The sequence below is a fragment of the Ziziphus jujuba genome, chromosome 1 (genome assembly GCF_031755915.1).
Source record: "Ziziphus jujuba cultivar Dongzao chromosome 1, ASM3175591v1".
In the NCBI taxonomy this organism is placed as follows: domain Eukaryota; kingdom Viridiplantae; phylum Streptophyta; class Magnoliopsida; order Rosales; family Rhamnaceae; genus Ziziphus; species Ziziphus jujuba.
Window position 1 is genome coordinate 7,443,103 of NC_083379.1, and position 17,733 is coordinate 7,460,835.

Genomic DNA, 17,733 nt, shown 5'->3' on the forward strand with positions numbered 1-17,733 from the left:
AACCCGCAAACCCCAAACGTCTCCCCACGAACGGACCCCACATCATCTACTCTCTCTCTCTCTCTCTCTCTCTCTCACATGGGTCCCACGTCGGCACAGAGCCACACACACAAACGACAGCTACAACTCTCGAACATTATTATTATTATTATTGTTATTTTATTTACTATTAAAATTAAAATTATAAAAACGAAATTTGGGAAGTGGGAAAACCTTTTAATTGAGGAAAAAAATGAAAACCTTTTTAAGTGGCTAAGAATGACCCACGTGTAACTATCTTACTCGTCAGCACCAAGATTTTCTTCCTCTCTGACTAGATAGATAGCCAAAAACACTATGCTATCTCTGCTCAAAACTCTTCCGCCTTCAAAGTCTTCCCCCAGTAACTCTTCACTCCCCTCTCTCTCTCTCTCTCTCTCTCTCTCTCTCTCTCATACACGCTTACTCTCTTCCCCCCTCCCTTCCCCACAACACACACACACACACACACACCATCCTGAACGACGACCTGCACAACAACAACAACAACAAACAACAAACAACCGGACGCAGTCTAAGTACTATGGGAATTCAAAGCGGAGAGAGCCTTAGGGGCTTTGGAGGTGGATGGAGCGTCGCTGCTAAGCCATGTGACTCCTGCAAATCGGCGGCTGCGTCTGTCTTCTGCCGACCAGACTCGGCTTTCCTCTGCCTCGCCTGCGACGCTAAGATTCATTGCGCCAACAAGCTGGCTTCGCGCCATGAGCGAGTGTGGATATGCGAAGTCTGCGAGCAAGCTCCAGCTGCTGTTACTTGCAAAGCTGACGCCGCAGCTCTCTGCGTCACGTGCGATGCTGATATCCACTCCGCTAATCCTCTGGCTCGACGCCACGAGCGCGTTCCCGTAGAGCCTTTCCTCGACTCCGCCGATTCCATCGTTAAATCTTCTGCTATCAACTTTCTCTCATCCAACGGCGCAGGCTCCGATGATACCGGTGGTGGAGCGTGTCGCCATGAGGAAGCCGAAGCCGCGTCTTGGATCCTCCCCAACCCAAATTTCAGTTCGAAGCTTATGGATGGACCTGATGTTAAGTCCTCTGGAGAGCTGTTCTTTTCCGAAATGGATTCGTTTCTGGACTTCGATTACCCGAATCCGGTCCATCACAGTTCGGGTACGGATAGCGTCGTACCTGTTCAAACCAAACCGTTTGCTCCGCCTTCAGTAATCAATCAATCATCGGAAAATTGCTTCGACATCGATTTTTGCAGATCTAAGCTCTCTTCTTTCAACTATCCCGCACAGTCTCTAAGTCAAAGCGTAAATATCTACATCCCTTTGTTCTTTGTTTGTTTGGCCGGAAAAGAAAATTGAAAAAACGAAATTGAAATAGAAATGTTAGTCATACTGATTTGAAAAGCGAACAATTTTCAGGTTTCGTCGTCGTCCTTAGATGTTGGAGTGGTTCCAGACGGGAATTCGATGTCCGATACATCGTATTCGTTCGGTGCGAACGTGAACCACAACGGTGCCGATCCCAGCGTTTCGGTCTGCGCGACCGCCGCACAAGCAACTCAGCTCTGTGGGATCGATCGGGAGGCCAGGGTATTGAGGTACAGAGAGAAGAGGAAGAACCGGAAGTTCGAGAAAACCATTCGCTACGCTTCGAGGAAAGCCTACGCCGAAACCCGTCCAAGAATCAAAGGCCGGTTCGCAAAGAGGACCGAAATCGATACCGATGTCGATCGCATCTACGGAGCCCCTGCGGCTTTCATTGACTCTCAATACGGCGTCGTTCCTACGTTTTGATTTCGAATGATGAGAAAAAAATAAATTAAAAAAAAAAAGAAAAACAAAAATAGAAATTAGATGCCCAGAGTTTAGTTGGGTTGTAATTTCTCATCACAAATCCTGTACTTCTCTTAGTAATGATTCTTGTTTTGCGACTAGAATAATCGTACGGTGTTGGAAGTATAGGGAAGTGTTAATTATGATAATTGTGTAAATTAGTGGTTTTTTTTTTTTAAGTGATGTAATTTTTCCCTTTGATCGGTGTAGTTTTTAGCCGTGAATCTGCAGGAGCATGATGTGGAGCCGAAGCACCTGAATGTATCCTCATCTCCTGCCCAAAGCCTATCTACTTTTTTTTTGTTTTTCCTAAGTATTATTCAGCTTTTCCAGGGCTCATGTAAACTCTTTTTCCTATGCAAGTGAAACTCTTTTTTCTTCCCTCTTATTTCACGTCTTTTTGCTTTCTTCTGCCGTCAATCTGATCACGGATCTGTTTCTCATTTCTGATTGGTTCAAAGTTTCCAACCTCATTTTTGTCTATAATGAAATATTCTAATAACATATCATTATGCTCATTTAATAATGGGGTTTGAATACTAAAATAATAGATAAGTTCCATCGTGGCCGGTGGGGGCTTGATTTGAAGGGTTGAAAATTAAATAAAATATAGTGGTTGGGGATTTAGCAAGCTAACAGTAAAATATTAAACTATTATATTAGTTCGCAAGTTGTTCTGGAACTTTGTGTGACTACTGCAGGCTGGTTTAGTAGTCTCTTTGTATGACAGCTTGGCTTTCCAAGAAAAGCAACATCACGTTTACAGGACTTGTGACCTGAACCATCTTTTACTCTTTCTGTTCCTAAAGGCTATATCATATGATAGAAGATAGAAGGCAATTTTGAACTTCTCTTTCAGAAATTGTTTTCCAAGTTTGATGCAATTTTACATCTTTGGTCGATTTGGGTGCTTCCTCCAAAGCAAAAGCAATTTAATATTTCATTTCTTTGTAACCAAAGAACATGCATATTTTTTTCCATACATTTTTCCCCCCCTTGTGCCATAATTGAGAGGACTAGGCTCCCTTGGAAGTGTAAAGATTTTAAAGGAAATTAATGCTTGAAAATGAGTTTTTCAAAAATTAGCTTAAGAGAGTTAATTTTCTCGAGCTTTGGTTAGTAATGAAAAAATTTAGAACTTACAAGCTTGGAATTTTAAAATTAATAATAAATTTATTTTTAATAAAATAGATAAAATTAGTTTTCAGAAAATCTAACAATAACACAATTTTGGAAAGAACCATTTGGATGCGCAATTGCATATTGTATTCATATCAAAATGTTTTCATCCAAACTGAATCCATTTAACTTTTATATTGGAGTATGCAAACTCAAACTCGTTTATTAAATTATTGTATTATTTATTGTCTACATCGCTAATAAGATAAATTTTGTTATAAAATTATTTTAAAAAGATAAAAAAAAGTATAATAACAATATTAAATGAATAAAATTAATACAAAGCTATATTTAATTAATAGCTCATCTTGCAAAAAATATATATATAGATAATTATAAATATAAATATTAAATAGTTAATGCAAAATTTAAAAAAAAATAATAACAATAATAAACCCAATGTATCTATGTGATAGTGAATAGTATTCAAAAAAATTATTTTTTTCATTGTACAAATTGAAAGTACAATAAAAAAGTAAAACAATATAATTAAAATCAGTTAAAAAAAAACGTACTCACATAGTAATTATACAAACCAAAGTACAACATAAAAATAATTAAAACATTACTGTCTAAAATAAAATAACAATAATACATTAACATGTTTCAAAGTTAGAATTTTCCTTTTCTCTTATTGAGAATTGCAAAATTACTTAAAAACTTTTTTAGTAGAGAGATGATTCATTGTAGACCCGATCCGTTACATACATGCCTAAATTCTTAAAAATGCGAGTGGGTTCTTGTTGTGTTAATGGGTTATGTTGAAATTTACTAGATTTTTATTTTTATTTTTTGTGGATTTACAATTTTATTGTGCTTTTTTTTTTTTTTTAAAGAAAATAAGATTTTTATTGTTACATTCAGCCATATTATGTACAGATCCATTTTACAAGAGCCTTGCTATTTAGTATATTATACTAAAATAATTTTATTATTTTTATACTAAAATTATAAAAATAAACTATTTAATAATAACTGTTTGAATTATCTTCTTTCGTGTAGATTCCATAGGTGATTGTTCACTAATGGTGACAAATAAAATTTTTTTATTTTATAATAAAAAATAGTCCCAAAAAAAAAAAAAACTCGGTTTAACTAATAAAATCTAGAGGTGACAATTTGGGTCATGATACGGGGACATGACTCTAAAACGACATGGGATAAATGAGATTGGGTTTATCATAAATGGGTTCAGATCATAATCGAATCAACACGTTTAATACGATTATTAATCGTGTCATTTTCAGGTTGATCCGTTTAACTCGAAATTGATTCGTGATGACTCATTTATTAAATGTGTCAGTTTCAATCCGACAGGATTATATACCTATTAGAACCTATTTAAATTTAATTTTAAATTATAATCTGACCCATAATATATTATTTAATAAATAAAAAAATATTATAAATTAAAAAACTCTATAAAAGTAAATTTTTATAAAAGCAGAGATTTATGTATTGTGGATTAGGATTTGCAAATATAATTTAAGGGTAGATTACTATGAAATTTGAATATTGTATCTTAATTTTTTAATGCTTAAATTTATTTTATGTTGTTTTTTTAATTATTATTTTTAAATCATTTTCAAATAGGGAGCTTAATTTTCAAATTAGTAGAATAGATATATTAATAAACAAGTTAATTGAAAATAAATAGGTTAATTTTGAATTAATATGTTAATTTTCAATAAATAAGTTAATTTTTAGGTTAATATTCAGGTCATGTGGACCTGTAAAAGTAATCGTGTTAAACGGATCGTGTTGGATTGATTTATTTATAAACAGGTTGGGTTAGTATTTTAGATGCCTGACACGATTAATAAACGGATAGGGTTAGAATTGAATATTTTTAACACGATTATTAAACGGATAGACATGAATACGACACATGAACACGAATTGCCACCTTTAATAAAATCTACATAATCCAATTACAAGTTTAAACAAATTTTTCGATATATACTGAGCTGAATGTTGAAATTGGTTTGTATTGAATCGAGTGTTAAAACCAATAACTATGGGAACAATTTGGTTATTTCTCAAATAAAGCGGTTCTAGATCGATGAACCTAGATAATTAATTTGTGAATAATATATGAATAATATGACTACATAAGTATTTTTATTTTTTATTTTTAAAAAGAAGTGCTTGTTTTCCTGATCGATTTCAACTATATCCAAAAAAATGCATTTTTTATAAGAAAAAGTTTAAAACATGTTTTTCTAGAAAAAATTGAAAAAATATATATATATATATATTATCTTTTGTGACAATAGAAAAAATATGTATATAGAAAAGAATTTTTTATTTTATTATTTCACTCGTTTAATAATTTATTGTTTTTTTTTTTTGTTTGATGTATCAAACTATTATTATGTTATTAATAGTTATATTCTTATCATGTATATTAAAAGCAACTAATTTTAATATATATTTAATGTCCATGCTTTTGTTTCTATATTTTTTTTAATTTATAATCTATTAGTACGTATTTACCAAATTCATAAACTTCTTGTTACATATAGTTATACACGTATATATTGTATACATATTTTTTTTCTTTTCCATATTTCACTAACTATGACTATGAGCATCCTTGCACTTATGTTATTATGGTATTTTTAGAATATTAAAATGTCTGATACAAAATTTTAAAATTGTTTTCAAACTTTAATGTATAATTTATTTTATTTTTGATGGGGAAAGTAGTGGAAAGTTAATACTTGAATATTTGAGATAGCATCTAAAACAAAATATAAAAGTAAAACAAAAAAAATACTAGCCCTTAGAAATAGTATTCATAATTTTAGAAAGCAACAACTTGTATTTCAATACTAAATTGTTAGTTTGTTAATTTCTATGAATTGAATCAATAAATTTATAGATGAAAACGAGCATTTGATGTTTACTTAATTGATTTTTTTTTTTCCCTTCTCCTGTTTCCTGTAAAACTATCTAAATCAAAAAATGTTTATTGAATTTCCACGTTTATTGCAATCTTACGATTAATATCTATATTCTGCTTTTAGGAATGTTTTTTTTTTTTTTTTTTGGGTAAAAATTCTTAAGAAATGTTATGTTGCCAAAAAAAAGAAAAAAAAAAAACTTTCAAATGATGAAATTTATCACGTTAAATATAATAGTTCATGCAACTAAAAGGGGGGAAGAAAAATAAATAAAAGTTATAAGGAAAATATATGAAGATTGTGAATAACTTGTTACGGTGTTATTAACCCAAAAAAAAATAAATAAATAAAAAATCTGGTGATGGGGTTGGTGTGATTGATGGTTTTCATGTTGGACTTGAGCTACCTTGGTCGTGTTTCACACTGGTGCACCCCACTATCTAATGGTGGATTGTGGACGTTTTTAATTTGTTTATTTTTCTTTTGGCGGTGGATTTAAAGTTGATTCAGACAATTTCGTGATTTAATTGTCCAGCTAGTAAAAAATAATTTTTGGCCTGTAGCAGCTAGTGTCATATCCACATTTACACTCCTCGCTTTGTTTATTTTTATTTAAGTAATAATGTTATAAAAATACCAAATTGGTTACCATGTGGCAAAGTGATATCACATTTTTTTTTTTTTTAGCTGTAAAATTTAAATAAACTATTCAATGCAGATCCATAAAATTATGTCACCTTATTAGTTTTCGCCTAGAGAAAAAAAAAAATTGTCACCTTATTAACTTACCAATATTTGGTAGGATATATTACATTACATACCTACGAGATTTTTTTTATTACAACCGGATACTTTCATCTTTATATTTTTATAATTTCATGAAGGTATTTGGTTGTAATTAAGAGAAACTTCAAAGGTGTGCAGTATAATAGACCTATATTTGGTAATTAGAGTTGGTAATCATTTTGTCTATAATATATATATATATATATAGAGGGGGTGAAGCTACAGTGCGGACGATTCGTATAATAGATCAACATCGAAGCTAATATTTTTTTTTAAAAAAAACATTGGGTTTGCTGTACATATGTAATAATAAAACTGATGTTTTTTTTAAAAAAATCAACTTTGGTGCTGGTATGTATGCGGACTGTTATATGTGTATGTGTGTGTGAGTAGTGCTAAGCCAGTAAATGTTTTTATAAAAAAATATTTATTGAATAATAGATATCAATATACTATGAAAAAATTACTGATACAATGTAAATAAGAATAAATAATATTTTTATAAATAAGTGAAGAAAAAAATAAATTTGATCAATTAAATATTATCATATTCTTCACCACATCATTAGATGAATATTTTTATAACTCTATCATTATTGTTTTTATTTTATTTTATGTTTTGTGATTAGTGCATCAATGCAATGTTGCATAATCATTTTTAGTACAATAATGTATTTCTAACAAATAATTTTGTAGAAAATTTTGTTCTTATTTTTTAAAATTTCAGTCAAGCAATCCAAACATTACTATCTATATCAAAAAAGAAAAAAACAAGAAAAAAATACAATAATTATGAACCATTCGTAAAAGGAGAAAATTCATTAAAAAACTAACCATAATAATCTATGACACTTATACCCAAAAAAAAAAAAAAAAATTCAAATTGTTTGCCTATCATCCATATTATAAAAAAGTGAAAATAAAAGAAAACACATATGAAGGAAGCCCCTATATATGAACTTGATATTTTATTAGTAATATAGTTACTTACCATCCTATGCTTGGACTTAGCGAATAAAATCTCATATAGTTTGTAAACAATCAATAAATGAAACTGACAAAAAGGCGACGGGACGTTTTGTTTACGAATCACAATAAGCTTTTGTGGTCTCCTATTTTGCCAAGTGCTAATTAAACAAGGAAGACTTGTTCTGTGCAAGTTAATTGACGCTTGAGTGACACAAAACATATCTTCAAAGTTCAAACAAAACAACACATTTAACTTATATGTTTGTTTTCGTAAAATAGTATATAAACATTAATCTATTTCGAAATATGTAATTTCACTTTCATTAGGTTTGAATTTACGTAGAAACTTGTCGTCCAATAATAATTCATCAAATAGTTTTATGAATGTTGAAAAATCCCCACGCATATATATCATTGTCTAGTTTATCAAGCGTGCCTTGATTGGTCATTTATTTTGGGAGATTTTGGTCTGTATTGACTAAAAGTCCCTTCTCTTTCAAAATGGCTTTTTCCTTTTAATATTTTATGTCTTCACAGAACTGAATAAATCTCTATATTTACAGTATATAAAAGAAGTGCCTAGCCACAATATTTCTTTTTGAACCATTTTTGGAGTTACATATATAATCCCCTTTTCCTAGAGAAGTCACCCACATTATGCTGTACGATTGTGCCCTATTATTAATAAGACGAAGCCACATATGCTTTATTAATTACCAGTAAATAGAACAAAGTAAGCAAGCAAAATTTGGACGACTATGGCCAGTAGAATAATATATATATATATATATGTATGTATATATGCTTGATCTTGAATCTTGAAAGTAAACCAACAAACAGTGCGAGCCTAAATCAAGAAGTGCACTGTACCAGCAGAGGATTGCCAATCTATAAATATATATATTAGGTACGAGTATAAATGTGGGTCTGAAAGAGATCTAAAGAGAGGTATATGAGCCTGAAGTTCAAAGGCAAAATCAAATCCAATCACGACATATCAGAAGACATGGTTTCATTTGAAAGCTAAATTTAATGGGAAATTGGAGATCTCATTGCCGGAATTGTACAGACAAAATGGTAAGCAAATACTGAAAATATCTAATCCTTTTTCTTTTGGTGGGGTGGGTTTGAGAAAGTACTAATGAAATGGGTGCCAAACTTTTCTTTCTTGTGGTTGCACCCTTCTCTTGAGGCATCCTTGATATGAAAAATATCAGCCAAATACACCCAAACTATGCCTAATTTAACGTCTATATAAACAAAGATTGTGACCTTGTATACGGTTTTTATTTGTTACCATTTATGTGAAACTTTTCTTTCATCGTTTTCTTTATATAGCACCTCCTTTTTCACACAAAACAAGTTCATCCCAAATTTTTTGTTTATATTTGTTCGTTGATTTTTTGAATTATCTTCCATAGGGTCTCTATTCTGGGAGAGGTAACTCATAGCCAACTGAGATATATATAGTATTCATATCTCCCTTCGAAAATGGGCTAAACAAAGATGTTTGAAAGGAGAAGTTTCTTTCAAAGAATGTAGAAATTGATAGATTTTAAGAGAGAGGGGTGTGTAAAACATTGTCGATGAGTCAAAGGGTTTGTTTCCACCTGCTTTCTAGTCTTAAATATCGCTCTTTAACTTTTCAAATAGCTAGCTATAAAAAATAAAATAAATTTAAAACATAGCATATATACTCGTATAAAAATAAATGCCGAGAATTTATTATACTTATTATACATATTTATAAATATTTATATACATTCAGGTAGGTATAGTTCAATATATTCCCCCTACCCACCCCCCTCCCCCTTCAAAAAAAGAAAAAAAAAAAAAAAAAGAGGTATAGCTCATTATATTAAGTAATAATAGGCTAAATTATCATTTTAATTCGGAAAAAAATTAAAGAGTAAAATGCAAAGAGTACAAGTTTTTTCAATATATTTCCTATAAACTAGCTTTTTTTTTTTTTTTTGGGGAAACATCTATAAGCTAGTCTTTAAGCTGTGCATTTTTTCTTTTTATTTTATTAAATAATTAGGATTTTTTTTTTGATAAATTACAACGAAAAAATTCTAATTATTTAATAAAGTAATTAAAAGTTAAGGACATTGTTTAAAGATATATAAACACTTTTACATATATATAGTGTTTATGTAAAAGTGAAGAATATGGGGCTTTGGCCATTAAGTTTACGCTGGAAATTAATAATAATAATAATAATAATAATAATAATAATAATAATAAACAAGCTTACAAAAAGAATATATGTATGAAAAAATAATTATGCTTCAAATTTGGTTTTTATATATTATATATATATATATATATAGATAGTAAGTCTCACACCATCTTATAATTTTAATATCAAATTTCTTTTTTATTAGCATTTAAATTATATCAAAATTAGAATTTAAAATTTTAAAAAAGAATTAAATATAAATATAATAAAATATTAAAATTTTATTTAAAAAACTAAACCCAAATCCAAGAACCGTAAAAGTCCCGATCCGATTTCGTGAAATGAAAATGAGAAATGTCGGTTTTGCATGTGCACGTGCAGTAGCTATCAAAGTGGGCTCGTAATGGGTGGGATGTGGTGGGCCCAACCTTCACGTGCGTCACCATCCGGTGCCATCCCCTGTGGGCTCTCCGTGTCGTCCACCAATTCCCCAGTGTGGTCCATTCCACTTAATCAATACCACATTATCCACCATGCATAGTCCACTATAAACTCCGATTGGTCAACTCTACGAATCTGGCCATTCAATCTACAAATTAATGGCTACTTTACACAATTAAATATTCCAACCTTTTTTTTTAAAGTTCTTATCAGTTATTTTAGTAATAAAAATAATACATGTTAAAGTTCATATAGAATAATACTAATGGATGACTCATTATTATTGCCAAAATAAAAATGGATGACTTGTTATTGTAGTTGAGCAAAAAATATATTAAATGAAGTTGGATAGCTATCCCTCCATAAATTTGTTTTTTTGTCATTTTGCTCCTAAATCTCACTTTCAGTTCGGTATTCAACAAATATGTTATTAAGACAAACCAGATTGTAACTTTAATATAATTTAGAGATACCTGCCAAATAACAAAAAAAAAAAGAGAAAAAAAGAAAATAGTAGATCTTTTTTTCAATAGATTTTACAAAAGCTTAAAGTAATATAAACATCAAAATAATATTTTTTTTTCATACAAGACTTTGTTTAAAAATTGAATTGAGAATTAAAGTTTTGAAAATTTTCTTTTATGAGACAACATAAATTAAAATGATCAATAAAAGAAATTTAAGAAAGATAATTTAAAAAAAAAACAGTAAAAAATAAATTCATTACTAGAAATAAATGAAGAAAAAACATAGAAAGTGATAAATGGTTTTAAGAATAAAGTTGTTAAGTTACCACTTTTAAAAATGATTTTATAAAAATGGTTTAAAAAATATTTTTGTTACAAATGTATTTGAAAAGGTTTTCAGGAAGGTAATGCTGTGTTGACAGTTTAAATTACAAATAAGACAAAAAAAAAAAGGTCTGTTTAGGTGCATTTGATATTGTGATTGGTTTTTAGTTTTTTTCTATATATAATTTGCTTATTTTTGAGTGTTAGTTAATGATAATTAAAGTTTGTTAGAAATTTAAGTTAAAATTAGAGTTTGTTAGGGCCTTTTTACTATTATTTTGCAAAATAATTTTTTTATTTTACAAATTAAAACATGACCAAAAATGTATTTTTTTAGCTATTTTTGAAATATTGAATTTAAAAAAAAAATGGGAAACATTTTTGAAAATATAGATATATTTAGACATCCTATTGAATTGAAAAATGCTGGAAACATCCTATAATTGAATCAATAAATATAGAATAGGTATTTAATATGTCAATGACTTTTACAAACTTTTTAAACTCACGGATTTTAATTGTTTTTTAGTCAAAAATATAAATTTTTATACAGTCATTGATCCAAAAACTTTTAAAAACTTTTTAAAGATTCTAAAATATAGATTATTTTTTGAACCCCTCTCTCTCATAAGTGTAATAAAAGTAAAATCTAATATAAAAATAAAATGTCACATGATATTCATAGATGTGCCATAACAAAATATACCCTACGCAAAATTAAAAATAATATTTTTCAATTTTTTTAAAAATTATTTGGTAGCATCTTTGTTTTATACCTTTTGATTTCAATGGGCTTAAATTTATTAAATTTATAAAAAAAATATAAATAAAATATATCGAAAAAATGTTTCTTCATTTTTTGTAAGAATTATGTTAGTGGTCAAATTTTTAATCGTAGTATTAATAATCCCATATGTTTATTGAGTTTGTTTTTGTATAAAATTCTAATAGATGTGTAGAACTAAACTACCTTTATAAGGTTTATAAATGGGAATAGATGATTGACACAAAAATCTTTAACCTATTTATTGAGTGAGCCTGCTTTGAAGCATTTATAAATTCATGATATAAAATTATAAATAGATTGTGAGTTTTTGATGGCACTTAGAACAAATAGTCCACTCGTTTAAAGAATACATTATACACAAGATCATCATATAACGCATAAATAAATCATTAACCCAAAACATGTTGAATGGTTTCCCAAATATGTTTATTATCATGCCTTTGATGGAGTCCTACCTAAGCCCAATCTGCCTAGCCTTAGTGAATCTCATATGTGATTCAATAAACACGCTGTAAATTTCATTCATGTGATCACTTATGTCCAGCCATCCAGGAACAATCTTTTCTTATTTAGGAAAATGAGTTCCTTCCTTTATTAAGTTATTTTAGAGTAACACAACCAAAAGGAGGATTGTCGTGTTGCAATCTAAGGTGGGAAAGAATCTCTTTTGAGAAACGGTTAAGCCTCTCATTCTTCCAAGTCAAAACGGCAATCAATGGTAAAACCATATTTTAAACTAAAATGGTCTTTAAAATCTAATGGTCTTTAAAATCTAATGAAAGTTTTACTGAAAAAGAGGGTTATGCCTAAAGGCTAGAAAAACCTCATTCATGCTCCCATATCACAGTTGACTCAGTGATACATTCCTCATGTTCCTCATGCAAACCACCAAAATTCCTTTTTATTTAGTAAATCTTCCAAGTACTTGAGCGACACTGACCATAAGTATTTCGTTTTTAGTTATATGCCATCTAGAACTTATCATGGTTTTTGCTTCCATTTTCCTTTTCTTCTTCATAAGCTTTACCTATTATTAAAATTATATATATATATATATATATATATATATATATGTATATATATTCGGTTGTTTGTGTGCCGGATTGGTGTTTTGGATGTGATTTGTCGTATTTTTGACTAGGTATACCTTGATGATGATTTATATGATATTTTCGATGCCCTAACTCAACTTCTACTCTAAAAGAACCAAAGGGTATCCACGTCCTGTTCAAATGGAAGATCAAAGGCTGCCTTAAAGCTTGCCAGCCATCTTTTACACTTTTGAGCTAACTCCAACCCTCTACACAAAAATTATCCCCGAACATATTCCAGTAATTTTTTTTTTATTCATTTCTTGTTACCCTTTTTTTAACCTATGGGTTTATCTTAAAAGCACTTTTCAATTATCCATGTCTAATCAAGTCTAATGTGGCAAAAGTGTTGCAAAAAAGAAAAAACATACTTTATATGACAATAGTTTTTATTTTTTTATTTTTTAAATACGATAATTAATTATGTGCTGGAGCATTTCTTAATGTGAATTTGTCATTGATAGATATCACAGCAAGACTCTCAGAAAAATTAATTAATGATTAGCATTTTTTGGAATTTTATATAAGAACCAATGATTAGAATGTTCAGTTTAAGATCACTCCTAAATTCTAAAGAATTGATCAATTTTTGAATTGTTTCAAAAGTGAAATTTAAATTAAATAAATCTATACAAAATTTATTTTATTTTCCTGTACTTTTAATATATCATTAGATTTATATATATTCTAAACTTATTATTTTTTTTTAAATTTAAATTTTAGCTTTAAAGTAATCCAAAAATTAATAATAAAAATTTGGCTAATAAGTTTATAAAATCTATCAGGAAGAACAACTGTTTATGAAACTATCTTTTCTTTTCTTTTCATTTTTTTTTTCATCTTCAGTGTTCCAGTCTTGTCCTTAATTGAAAGCGTTGCATTTTATGAAGCTATTTCTTTCAAAGAATTTTGGGTTACTTTCATCCATAATTTAATGGGGAATTTGGCCCTTTACCCCTGTTAGAGTCCTTCTAATGATATCTACCCACTCGATTCTAAACCTTTTTATTTTGCCCTTTTATTTTTTAATATTTCTATAGTACCCTTTTGGGATATTAAAAACAAATTAAACAAAAAGTCCATTGTTTTTTTTCTTTCTTTCACTTCCCTTCGAGTTATACTCCTTCAAAATCTTCGCCAACTCTTCTCTTCTCCTTCCTCATCCTTCCCCCAGAAACACTAGATTTAGGGTTAGGGTTTGAGTTTTGAATTTCCGATTCAAACGTAATCGACGACGGTGTCTAAGTATTCAAATGTGTGAGCATTAGACGCTGAACTGAAGCGGTCAGATCCCAAACAAAATAAAAACAGAGAGAGAGAGAGAGAGAGAGAGAGAGAGAGAGAGAGAGAGAGAGAGAGAGAGAGAGAGAGAGAGAGAGAGGAAACGATGAAGTAATGGCGGGCAAGGAAGAGAGCGCAGTGAAGGAGACTGCTCTTGCCAATCTTATTGTAAGGTTTTTTGTCATAGCTTTAAAAAATGACCCATTGTGTTTTCAGTTAGGTATTTATGCTAATCTGATCATATACCAAGATAATTCCTTGCAAGCAGTATGGTCAAACAATGAAGGTGATCGAAGACTTATTAGGTGGGTCTTATTATGATAAGTGTTAACTGGATAACCTTTTTATGCTTGCTCTATGTCCTTTGTATGCTTGCTCTATGTTAAATGACATTTTATTGATTTCTTGCTTGATTTTCATTTTAAAAGATATTATGTTAGGAAGGCAGAGCATGAACTAAAATGACTTATTGTTTACTTTGCCTATGAAACCTGCAAATTAGGCAATTGTGTAATTTGGGCCATGATTATTTATGCAGTCCCCATGTAATATATTGATTATTGGAATTAAGCTCTTTTTTGTTCCTAATTTATATATCAACTTGAATTTCTGTCGAGGTTAAAAAGTTAAATTACTGGGTTCTGTATTAAATAAACTAGTCTTTTGATACCTTCTTATTTGTTATTAACTTTTCTGTTTATCCTTCAATTGGATAGAAATTATCTATGATTTGTGCATATTTCTCGAATAATTGTGCTACATATCCCTAGTTGCCTTGAATTATATTTTGATGCCTAGCAGCTTAAATTTATGTATTTATTAAAATTGGTCTTCCAACACTTTTGTAGCTGTTTTTTTATTTTTATACCCTACTTCAGTGGTCATGTTTTTTTTACATTGCCCACCTTGAAATTTTTTATACATTTTAAAGTATCACTTTATGGTAAATATACATCTTCCTTAAATATTTGAAGGGTGGATATTGTTAATTGAGGATTTCAATATTTGACCTTCGTCTTGGAATGGATGGCAGTGATGAGAATTCAATTGTAAAGTGGTAAGGAAAACAAGTATCTTTTCTTACCTTTTTTTTTCTTTTCTTTTTTTTTTTGTCCCTCGAAGCCATTTTTTAGAAACTAAGCTCTAATATTGTATATATGCTTTTCTATTTGTACAATACATAAATTTTTTAGTTGCATTTATGAGCTCATGTCTTTCCACATCAAGATCTTGAAATGATTTGAAATTCCTTAAGCTTCGTCTTATCACACCATATTATATATATATATATATATATTAAACAATGAAATATACTTAGTGTGATCATTGAACCAATTCCTACTCCTTTTTTTCTTACAATTCTTATATTTTCTTTTTAATACTCATTCTTGATGTAATTCCTTGCACAAGCGATTGGTACTTCAAAAAGGCATAATAAATTAAAGAAATTGTTTTCCCTATAAAGTGGATATGCTAGTGTCAAACAGAAGAAGAATTTGCGAAAGAACTAAAACCTTAAGCAACCTGACAAGAAAATACATTTTTCATTATTTTTATTATGATAATAAATGTTATTTTCAAATTCTGATTTCCATATGACCACTAGAGGACTGGCTGTTAATTGTTTAGGTGAAAAAAGCAGTTGCTTGTTTTTATTCCTTAAATTTAAAATGAGCTCTCCTCGGTTTCCTCCAGATGCAGGTATCTGAGATGATGTGAGAGGTGTAGAATAAGGCAGCAACACAAACATGGAAAAGTTTGAAGTTTCTATTTAACATGATTGCATGCCAGCAGCAATACAATATGTTGGAATGTTTAACATCCTGAACAGCTCATATCTGGTAGCTAGATCATTCTTTTGAAGTTAGTGAAGAGCAATAATTTTATGGAAAGCCAGCTTTCCTACTTGTATATATGTTTCTAATTTTCCAAAGATGAAGTGTTGATAATGACCCTGCATCTTTTTTACTGTGCCTTAACGATGAGTTGTTACCACTCTTAGTAAAATAATGAGCACTAGTGTAGTTATGATTCATGTCCAAGTAGTATTTGTTCCTTTTCAATGATGTTATTGTATAATACTTCTGTACATTATAAGATGGAAGCTCACTTTAATATGTTTTCTATATTATTCTTATACACTCTGATCTACTTCAGTTATTTTGTTTATTAATCTCCACGCAACACGCTTTGAATCCTAAAACATCCTTGAGTGTCAGTGCTTTATTGCTGGGGTCCTTTGCATATGCCTTCATTTCTGGTGAGGTGGTAAAAATAACTACATTTTGACCTTATGCTGAGCAGAACCTAACTTGTAAACATGCCAAGGTTTACTTCTTATACACTTTGATAACGTTTATTTACACCAAGATTTGTGCTCAATGCAACTTCATTTTATGATGAGAATCATGGTAAACAAAAGAAAACACACAAAAATATGATCAAAAAAATTCAAAAATTAGAAATGAACAAGATTACCAACGAGCGAACCATCAATAATCTACCTCTTTTTTTGCAACCTTACAAGATTACTAACCTTTCTGGAAAACTTTGTATACTATGGTGAATAAAAGACAATGGGGGCATGTTATGCGGTATGCGTGTGTTATGCAATGTAGTAAGGAATGCAATTAGTAGCTCAACCATGTAACATGTGTTTTGGCATAATAGACGTTGGTTTTATGTGTTGTTTTGTTGGCAAAGTCATCTGTTGTATTGTGTTTCTAAAATATCATTCTGTGTTCAGTTATTTGTTCAGTTTTTAGTAGGCTTCTTACCGTTTCATGGATGCTATTACTGCCCAATGGTAATTACTGATGCATCGTCGGTAATTGACATTTGTCCACCGTCGTAAAAGAATCACCACGATTCCATTTGACAACTTCAATCGTGTGTGTTTCCACCAAGAACATGCTAAATCCAGCTTTATTAATGATAAATGTTGACAAAGTAAGAGAAAAAATGACATTAATAAGTGAAAACATTCAATTTGTAGTTGCTGGAAAACTTACCGTAGGTTTCAACGATAATTACCAAAATCCTTATGGTAATCACATTTTAATAATTTTTTGGCCCCCACAAGTCCCCTAATGTGTGTTAAATGCAACAACATGCAAAATATACATTGTTCCATGATCCTAAGGAGAAAAAACCTCAAACGTTCTGAAAATGTTCTCAAATTGGCACAAAAATTTGATTACCGTAGGGCCTTCGATAATTATTGATGAAACCTATGGTAATCAATTTGTAGTTACTGGAAAAATTACCATAGCTTTCATTGGTAATTACCGAAACCCCTATGGTAATCATATTTTACCAATTTTTTGGCCCCCACAAGTCCCCTAATGTGTGTTAACTGCAAAAACATGCAAAATATACATTTTTCAATGATCCTAAGGAGAAAAAACCCCAAATGTTCTGAAAATGTTCTCAAACTGGCACAAAAATTTGATTACCGTAGGGCCTTTGATAATTACCGATGAAACCTACGGTAAT

The 17,733-nt window shown here is 30.0% G+C and overlaps 1 protein-coding gene and 1 long non-coding RNA gene across 2 annotated transcripts; both read left to right on the forward strand.

Annotated features, from left to right (window-relative positions):
• Window positions 1-347: 347 nt before the first annotated feature.
• On the forward strand, window positions 348-2,213 carry LOC107415202 (zinc finger protein CONSTANS-LIKE 5). Its single transcript, XM_025072776.3, has 2 exons — window positions 348-1,297; window positions 1,412-2,213. The coding sequence occupies exons 1-2, from the start codon at window positions 563-565 to the stop codon at window positions 1,784-1,786; spliced, it is 1,110 nt and encodes a 369-aa protein (XP_024928544.2). The 5' UTR covers window positions 348-562; the 3' UTR covers window positions 1,787-2,213.
• Window positions 2,214-13,956: 11,743 nt separating this feature from the next.
• On the forward strand, window positions 13,957-16,273 carry LOC125418447 (uncharacterized). Its single transcript, XR_007237415.2, has 3 exons — window positions 13,957-14,543; window positions 15,213-15,295; window positions 15,934-16,273. It is a non-coding gene; the product is annotated as an uncharacterized LOC125418447 (long non-coding RNA).
• The last annotated feature ends 1,460 nt before the right edge of the window (window positions 16,274-17,733 follow it).

What these genes read in the sequence shown, in the direction of transcription:
- LOC107415202 (XM_025072776.3), top strand. Translation starts at nt 563, where the DNA reads ATGGGAATTCAAAGCGGAGAGAGCCTTAGGGGCTTTGGAGGTGGATGG. An exon ending in CACAGTCTCTAAGTCAAAGC is followed by an intron (nt 1,298 to 1,411) that starts GTAAATATCTAC and finishes AACAATTTTCAG; the next exon opens with GTTTCGTCGTCGTCCTTAGA.